Genomic DNA, 10,053 nt, shown 5'->3' with positions numbered 1-10,053 from the left:
ATTAATTTTGAAAAATTCTGAGAATTTTATCTACTTTAGATTCATTCTTAATGAATTTTCCATTTGAATAACTTTATTTTTTGCCAAAATTATTCCGTCCATCCTAAATTAATTTATTCAGAAGATTAAATTCCATCATAATGCATTTTGATCTATTTATGCACCCGTAAATCATGTTTTTTTTAACTCACCTCTTTCTCTAAAACACACACACACACACACTGTGGCAAAGCAAACAAGTTAGATTCAATTCAATCTTCCTCTCCAATATAAGGACAGGTTAGGTTTTTTTTATAAAAACAAGACATTGCATTAATTTTCTAAAACAATGATTCCTTTTTTATTTACAATTTTATTTTAAATTGTTTCAAGATTTCCGCAACTTGATGATACAGACACTGTTTCGGGCTTCTTTTATTCTCCACCAACGTCCAAGTTTGTGTTCTTGACCAACGGCTGCCACAAGAAAGGAGCCATCTTTGGAAAATTTCAAACAATTCACAAAACCAACCTGAAAAGCAATTAAAAAATGTGACGAGTCAGCATTTAGTCAAAATAAAGTACACAATATTAGAATTACATTGCTATCACTTGGGATGATTCATCAGAATTGGAAAAATCATAAATTTTTTGGCTTATCCATTGGAAATCAGTATCCGAAAAATTTATATCTATTTTCTAATATCATATCTATTTTCTGATGCTAAAAACGATTGTTATTTTTTTGTTTGTTTAAAACAATATTTTCTTTGTTAGTACTAATAATAAAATAGGTATTTATTGATTTTAAACTACCAGTAAAACTTATGTCTATAGATCACCTCTGACAATTGTATTTTTGCATTTTCGAAAAAGATATGTACATATTAAGTGGGTGTTTAAGGTAATCTGAATATTTTTTTTTAAATAATAAAAAACACTATATATATATATAAAGGGCAAAATGTGTGTGGGTGTGTCTGTCTCGCAAAAACGTGACAAAACCGGTATAGTTTTAAACCTCGATCTTTGGACAACATATATCCAAAAAGTTGCCACAAACATTAACCCCTTCACCCTCAACTAGCCAGTTTTCTATGCTTTTTTCGCCAAGACTTTTGCAAGTCATCGTCTCCTTTCGATTGACTATAAGACATTACGTTTTTTTTTTCCCTTTTTTTTTCCCCCTTTGCGTTTCAGGTTCGAGCCTGCCTGCCTACTACCACTTTTTTTTTTGTAACACCTCTCTCCACCCAGGCTGCCTAGTGTTGTTTTGATTCCCCCCCCTCCACTACTACCACTGTTTTTTTTTTGGGGGGGGGTCCTTACTATACCACCTACACACACCCAGGCAACACTGGGGACCCCCCGCTAGTCTATTATATAAAAATATGCATGTTTGTATGTCTGCCAAAAACTTTCCACACAACACTGACAAAATTGGTATCGTTAGAAAGATAGATCTCGGATGACAAATATTCAAAAAAATTGGCCAAAAACATTCATTCTTTCACCGTCAACTAATTTTTTTTGCGTCAACATTTTTGCAAGTCATACACACCTAATGATCTCAACGTACGTTTCAAAGACGTTATTTCGAGGGCCCGTGATGTCAAAATTGCTGTAGGTGTTTTTTCACCTCCTTTTCCTCTTTTGAGTTACAGGTTCGAGTCTGACTACTACGACTGATTTTCTTTTCTTTTTTTTTTTTTTGGCATTCATACAAGTACTCACAAGTTTGTTTTTTTTTCTGGAGGTTGGGGTTGCTCAATAGCCTTACTATACCACCTCTCAACACCCGGGCAATGCCGGGTACCCCCTGCTAGTTATATTGGAATCTGAGAATCATCCCATCACTAATCTCTATATAAATTGAGGTATGTATATATGTTTAAATATATCTACAGGATTTACTTTTAAACTAATTAACCAATCATGGTTGAAGCAGTTTATGATTTCAATGCCTCCACCACCAGAAATATTTAAAGTAACAAAAAATTGTTGCCATCTAACAAAAAAAAATCATACTATACAATACTTTGTCCGTTTCCAGGACTGACGCCATATTCTCCATTAATACTTTTGACAGACTCCATAAGTACTGGAATCCTCTGGATACCCATTCAGCATTTCAAAAATATCCTCTGTTGTAAGTCTTTTCAGCCAAAATAAATGAATTAACCGAATCTATCCTTTACAGACCTCATATTTCAATCTTCAAACAAGTCAACCATTTTTTAGCCAGCTTTTCAACTGAAATATGCTTCCTTGTATTAGTAGATGGGGGTGGAGAGGAGGGAGTATTAATATCAGAATTTTCTACAGAAGGTTAGAGTAGGCAAATAGTAGAAATTTCAATTGGAAGTTAAAAAAATAAATGTTCAGGATGTTGCATAAGACAGGAAGTATCCAGTAGCAGATAAGCTGATAAAATTGTTTCTGAACTGTGATGAGCAGTTTTAAGATAATCCACGGTGATCAAAGAGGTGTGCTGTAGTGTGACATTTTTTTGTATTTATCACATATTTTCTTTTACACTTTGCATCATTTGCACAGCTCAGACATCAAAGATTTGGTAACAGAATTTGCTGCTATTAAAATAATTTTTGTTTTACTATAAGCAAATTTCTGTCCTTAATGAAATAATTTTGTGGAGGAAAATTGCAGACCAAGTCCAATCTCTTAATTGTTCAATTAAAAATAAAAAAAAAGGAAAAAAAAAAAACAATAAAAGAAAACAAAATTTACCATTCGAATTGAAAATAAAGGAGTTAGCGATTTAAAATTAGAACCGCACTTCCAGAGGCGAATACATCCATCTTTCGAACCTATTAAGAAAAGGAAAAAATATTACAATTATATCCAGGCGTAAGTAGTTCTCATGAACAAATTTTATACAAAGTTTGCATCAAAAATAATGTCACTTCAAAAACTAATTGCTACACATAGCACCATGGACATAGTTTGTGGCTACAAATTACATACATATATTTCTAATCAATGGAGATTTAGTATATGTTTGTTTGAAGCTGTAACTATACTATTACTATTTATTTTTAATGCTCAATTTTGTTTATTATACTATTTCAGACTCATGTGCTATTTGTATGTTCTGTTCTTATAAAACCATCCAAGTGCTTATGAAATCATGGCAAGTGCTTGACTGAACTCCAATCTATGGTTCTCCCTTGCCAAACTTTCAAGATAAACGATTTTTCTCAGTCTCTATTTATGCCTAAATCTAAACGCAGATTCTATGCCCACCAAGGAACGCTGTTCCGTTGTCCTGAATACAATATAGTCGCTGTCAAATCCAATGTAAACAAATTCTTGTTAAGCCATCCCCATAAATAATCAAATTCTACCCAATTTACACGATTAACAGTTACTACACTACCACCTTACATTCATTAACCCTTATCCTCGAGTGATCTTTGGACCTTGATAAGTAATAACTTCCAAGTAAAAAAAAAAATATATCCTCTCAGGCATTACCTCCTTCCTGGTGGAGTGTAAATATCATTCTTGCAGCTATTACTTTCTTCATTTGAATATGTTTATATTAATCATACAAGACACGTTCTGCCATGATGGATCCGAGGAGATTGCAAATTGCATTGTTATGCTGACTGAACTTATGCATTCACGACGTGAAAGTTTCATCTCTCCAGTGCAGATATTGATGGTGCGAGATTAAGAAAGCAACTTTGTCATGGACGTGTGTCAGAAGCAGAGATGTGTCATTGAATTTCTGGCAAAACTGTATTGAGAATGGTGGTGACTATGTAGAAAAATAAATTCTGGATCACAAAAGGTCACTCGTTTTAATGATACCACTCCTGTCTTTGTACCTATTTACAATGCCTCCCCACGGGACAGTTAGACACCAGGGTCGTTTTTTAACGTGGAGAAAAGGTACAAAAATAAAAAATTGTCTCAGTCGTGAAGGACTGTTCCTCCACCGAAAGAGAACAAAAAAATGGGCATACAGCATCTGAAGAACAGATATTACACTTTGATCTTGGCCAAAAGGTCAGTTTTGTAGCTTAGCTTTTTGAGGTGGAAAATTAAAACAAAAAAAATAGGAGGCTTCAATTTTGGAACGAAACTCACACAGACTATCAAAAATAAAAAGTAAAAGTAAAGCAGGTTTTTGCTAGCACAGAGAAGAGAGAATTTTATTTGCACAAGAATATCTTGTGAAAGAAAATTAAACTTCCGTTTTACTCTACATATTTTGGTACCAACTTGCATAAAAGTTTTACAATTAAATGCAATTTAAAAAAAGCCGTCTCGTTTAAATTATAACTATTATCGATACTTCAGTTGGCTGCATATTAGGGGTAATGAAGTGGGGTGGTAAACAAGCATAGTTTTTATTTTAAGAAATATTTACTTTTTTTCTCAATATTTATCTCTCACGCAGTCGGATAATGTGAGAAGAGTCAGAAAGTGAGATTTGAAAAGCCAGCATGATGAACTTTCTAGACTGCAAAGTCATACCTCAGCCAACAGAGAAAAAAAAAGGCCATTTCAACAATGGCCTAAACTCTTTGCTTTTTCTCTTTAAAATATTTATTACATAAAATATAAGTTTACATTTGAACAAAATAAAAGGAAATTCTTTCTTTCATATTATATCTGGATATTAAATTGACCTTTAAACTAGAATTTAAAAATAAGAAAAAAAAAAAAAACGTGTAGAAATTTTATCTGAAAAAATTTAAATTGGTCTTTTAAAATTTTTAGAAAATCGTTTTCATTTATTCTTTATGTTATGTTATGTTAACTGAAAGATAAGTCTTTAAAGTTTCGGTTTTGTTCTGTTATAATGGGATATTTGTTCTAGCTTTATCTTCTCCCTTTTCGAAAGTGTCGGTTTATGGCCAATCATCTTAGGCAGGCGTATCAGGTAATTCTGATTAATTTTGAAGAAATCGATAGAATTGTAGAACTCGGTACACTATGACTTTCCTTTAGCCTGTTTTGATGAGTAAGAGTGAACTATTGCGGAATCTTCTGGCTTTGTTTTTAAAAAATGGAAACAGAAATACAAAAATGAAATTACAACAAAACATTATATACTTCTTAATTTAGTTTTTCTATATCTATTAATACTAATGGAAGTTTTATATACGTTTGAAGCAAAATTTATATTTTAATCAATTTGGTTTAGTATTTTGGACTAACTCACTTTAAGGCAAGAGTAGTGTCTGTTCTGTTGTCTTGATAACATTTTTAAGGACATTAGTACCAATACTACACTACCTACCCCCATTAAAAGAAAGAGACATAGTGCAATATCATGAGGCCATCTAAATAGAGACCAGATAAAAGGTAAATAGTTTATTCAATATGAAACATTAAAGAAATTGAATTTTTAAATAAATGTCAACATGTGTTTACCTGAAGCAATTAAATCTGAATGTTGAAGGGAGGTAACTGAGGAAATCCAATTCTCTTCATGAGACAGATTACCGTTCATTTCTCCATTGTGTGCATTTTTGTAGGTTACTGATGGTTTCTTTTTCATAACACTCCACAAACATATCGAACTAAAAAAATAAAAATATTTCAAATTTTAATTAAGGCAATTTTACCTTATTTTTCATAGAAAGTATTTATATAAAAGGTTCATGACGGCAGCCAATAAATATTTGAAAAAGTCAACTTACCAATAACAATGAAACATTAAAAACTTATGAAATAAAGTTTAATATTAGGTTGTATAAATAAGAGATTCTCCAATTAGAAAAAAATCTCTGAAAAGTCTTCAGTACAATTTTTAGAGGGCAGAATTTTTTGTTAAAGTCAAAGAATTAAATTGAGGTTCATTTTCGGAAAAAAAAAAAAAAAAGAGGGAAAATGGGGCAGAAAAAGGGAAAAAGGAAAAAAAGAAAAAGCAAAAAACAAAGAGTACACACTTAGGATAGATATAGAATCATTCTAATCCAATTTAAAGTTTGTTAGCAGACAAACATACATCTTAATAATTAATATTAAATTTACTTACTTATCATCACCACCGGAAACAAAAGAGGATTCATTAATGAGAGATACACAATCAATGGAGCCACTGAAAGAGAAACAAATACAAAAACTAAAATACAAAAATTTCAATTTCTTTTAACACAAAAAGAAAAAATATTCACAAATCTTAGAATGCAAAGATTTTCAATTTCATATCACACTAACTGGCTTAGGTCACTAATCATTTTGTAAAGTTCATGATTTGAAATACTTGAAGATATTTCTCTTCCATAGTGAGAAATGAGACACAAGGGTCAGAAAGTGGGATTGAAAAATCATTGCTCCAGAGGAGCAATTACCATTAACAATATCTGCATGAATTAAAATATCATATTTTAGCATATTTTATGACCAGTACACATCGAAGGACCACCACTACTATATATTGGGTACAATATAATAATTAGCTCTGTAATAAAAATAAATATGAAATCTGCAGGAATAAAATATATTTAAGTGTATTTTACGATTGAGCAATGCCAGGTGACATGTTAATACGTGTATAAACAAACATAGATAAATATAGCACATAAGTAATAATAGTGATAATAACAATGAAAATGAGAAAATCATGTGAAAAGGAAATATAAATCGATAGATTAATTAAAATACACAGTGAAACGATAAAATGTCTCCCTAGAAAAAACATAAATCCATTTCTGTTTGATACAGACCATCTACTAATTGGCCAGTTGTGTACACCCCAAGAGCGATAGGAGCCTTACATCATGTCTGAAATTGACATAATGTTTAACGAGCGAGATCGGAGATGTGCCGCTGTACAACTCCTGCTCTCTACCGATTCAATTTATGCCAGAAGAATGCAATCCGGACGGTTCAACGCTTGAGGGCACAGTTTAAGTTTCCAGCCATGGTTATGGTCTTTGGTATGGTTTCAATTGAGAGCAACATCATGCCACCTAAAGTCAGCTTGAAAGTCAATACCAAAGTGTATCTGGATGTGCTGAAGGGTGTGATGATCTCATGGTGCAATCAGGTGGTGGCTGGCAGACCCTGGGTGTGGCAGCAGGATAGCGCCAGCCTACAAGTCCAAAGAGCTTTAGAAGGAATGCTACGAGTTTGTACCCTTCTCTCACTGCCCCACTCTTCCCCTGACCTGAACTCGTTTGTTCATACATTGAGAACATCACCAACATGACCTCCCACAACACCAAAGAAAGCCTGATCACCGCCATCTGCCGAGTATTTGCAAGCTCCCGCTGGCACTTGTGGAAAAAGCCTGCTCTCAGTTCCAAATCCATATCGAGGCAGTGATTGAGGCTGAAGGCAGCTATATTGAAAAGATGTCAGCTTTACTACATAATCAAGTTACTTAATTTTTTAAATACAAGTTTTAAAATAAAGGTGAATTATCCCGGAAAATCTGTTCTGGCAAAAATTTACTTTCACCATGACCAATGTTTGTGCAAAAATTTTTAAATCCAAGGTGTGGTTATTGAGATAAGTACGAACAAACAAACGGAAGTGAATTACTAGGTCCAATTCCTCCTTTGTCGGGGGACCAATAAAACAGTGGTTATTAAGACATTCGATTAGGATAGAAACAAGCTGGTTACTATTTTCCAAGGTCCACCATCAAGTGGAGGTGAGAATTATTGGATGTGAAAAGAACAGGGATTCATGGAAAAGGATGTACCTTTCAAAATAGTTGCCAGGACGAGGTGTGAAGAAAACAAATATATGGGTGGGAATCTCGAAGGTTCAATTTTTTTTTTAATGGACATTGAAATTTTACCAATACATATTCAAGATAAATTAAGTTTAAAAACTTAAATTTAGATATTTTCTACAATCAAAATCATGTAATAGATTTTTATTAAAACTGGAATAAGGATTCTAGACATTAGGTTCAGTGTTATTAAATATTGATTTTAATGTTTGTAAGGGGACATAAAAGTGTCACGAAATTGTCAAATATCACTGTTTGATGAACAAAAAAAGTCAAAATTTAAGAGAAAAACCAAGTGCTTATGTGTGGAGAAGCAGGCAGGAAGTCATTCTTTGATGAAACTAAAGTCTCACCTACTCCTCATCATTAATCTTAGTCTTAGCTTTTCTTCACTTTTCAGAGCTAATTGTCATGAGAGGACAAAGGCAAGAAAAGACTGAGAAGGAAGAAAAGAAAAAAAACAGGAAGAGAGAAAGACAGAAATTGGGAGACAAAAAGAAAGAGAAAAAAAATGAGAAAGAAAAAAGATAAAGTGAGGCAGAAGAAAAAAATAAAATCCAATAAAATAGTGACAAATGGTAAAACAGTAGCAGTTTGGCAGAAATTAGATTTTTTTTATTAAAATAAAAAAAAATAAATTTAATTAAGATTTTTACCAAAAAATTGGAGAACTCGGTTCTTTGCTATTTATAGAAATTCCGCTACATTAAAAAATTATATTTTAACTAAATTTATTAAAATATTTCATTTAATCTCTAAGATTATACTGTCAGATTTTTTAAGTCAGACTCCTCTAGCAGTTAAGCTGACAAATCAAACTTTATTTCTGACTAGCCATTTTATATTTGTTATTGTTATACCATGTTATTAGTAATATAATAATGTACTTGTAAAGAAATTAAAAAAAAAAAAAAAAAAAAAAAAGCACAACTCACGCATGTCCATGAAAGACCAACTGTGATTCCTCAACAATTTTCCAAATGCGTAACGATCCATCTCGGCCACCAGCTGTTAACGCCCGTTCTCGTGTCAAGCTGTCAATGGCAGTGATAGAATCTTGATGACCAAATCTGGGGATAAAGAGAAAGGAAGATGTTAAAAATTAATCAACAGAAAGAGAACAGTCATTTCTAATAAAGAAAAAGAAATTAATTTGCACAAAAAAAAAAAAAAAAAAAAATGATACTCAATTATTCTCAAGTCAAATTATTCTGAAAAAAGGATACAATTCATCTATATTCATTAACTTCTCTCCAAGAGTTGTTAGAACCATTTTGTGAAATTTGCTAAAATTCTATTTGTTCAATGAGGTACGAACTTAAAAATGAGTCTTGCAATACTAAGCCACTAACTTATTGCCTTAATTAACTCTTTATAACATCGTTGAATTAATTCGTTCAATCATAGATAAAATAATATAACGGCATAAATAAAGAGGGAATTGATTCAAGCATGCCTTGTACATATTAGTTCAGTATCTGGGTAGTTGCCAGATACCTTCAGATCACAACTATCCATTGCTTACATTCAGTATGCCACCATCTGTCTCAAAGAGTGGCGGATTTTGTTTGTCATAAACACTTTTTTCAAGCACTATGGATATTAATCCAAATAAGTTAATGAAATGCAAAAATTCTTTGTGGTAATTTAACAATTGAACTTCATAATTTTTTCAGTTTGAAGACAATCATAGTATCATTACCCTTTAAACTAACTAAAATTAATAAAATATTTTTTTAATCATCTACATCATAATTCTGATCATAAAGGGTTAAAATGTGACTGCGTTTGAATTGCTTGGCTATTTACCATCATGTGTAATTTTTACCTTAATTCTAAAATATACCACATGCACCCAATGTTCTAGTCATAAGGGAGTCAATATTTCGCTTTCTAAATAAAGTAAATAACTTTTCTTTTTCAATTTGTGTTTTCTAACCCATTTTTAGCCATTAGACAAAGTTTCAACTTAATTATAAAAACATGCAAGATATCCTGGTACTTAGTGGGTTAATAAAGTTCCATAACATTACCTATCCTTAATAATAAAGTTCCATAACATTACCTATCCTTAATAATAAAGTTCCATAACATTACCTATCCTTAATAATAAAGTTCCATAACATTACCTATCCTCATAAGTGTAACCAATTAATCTCTTGCAGGTTTACTCTTCTAGTAATGTTAAATGTTTCCATTACACATTTAAGGATTAGAAACTGCAGTAAAAAGTTAAGCTAAGTACAATTTAGTATCATTTATCATTGATAAAGTTCTGACTGATGAACTCCCATTTCGACATGGCTTTCACAACTTTGACCCAGTTCCCGTCAAAAACGTTCTCTATTCTAGTC

At 32.0% G+C, this 10,053-nt stretch overlaps 1 protein-coding gene across 2 annotated transcripts in view; it reads right to left on the bottom strand.

The window, feature by feature from the left end:
* Positions 1-312: 312 nt before the first annotated feature.
* The window catches only part of LOC145278010 (U3 small nucleolar RNA-interacting protein 2-like), a 49,283-nt gene continuing 39,542 nt past the window's right edge, over positions 313-10,053 (bottom strand). For both annotated transcript variants that reach the window (XM_080130189.1, XM_080130187.1), the window contains exons 10-14: positions 8,635-8,769; positions 5,993-6,055; positions 5,386-5,534; positions 2,728-2,807; positions 313-511 (exon numbers count right to left, since the gene is read on the bottom strand). In XM_080130189.1, coding sequence (XP_079986315.1) covers positions 368-511; positions 2,728-2,807; positions 5,386-5,534; positions 5,993-6,055; positions 8,635-8,769 — 571 coding nt within the window. In that variant the 3' untranslated portion in view covers positions 313-367. The remainder of the gene's footprint in view (positions 512-2,727; positions 2,808-5,385; positions 5,535-5,992; positions 6,056-8,634; positions 8,770-10,053) is intronic.

Source organism: Euprymna scolopes, chromosome 6 (assembly GCF_053919585.1).
Source record: "Euprymna scolopes isolate OS-2025 chromosome 6, ASM5391958v1, whole genome shotgun sequence".
Lineage (NCBI taxonomy): Eukaryota > Metazoa > Mollusca > Cephalopoda > Sepiida > Sepiolidae > Euprymna > Euprymna scolopes.
This window is presented reverse-complemented; position numbering and strand designations above follow the sequence as displayed.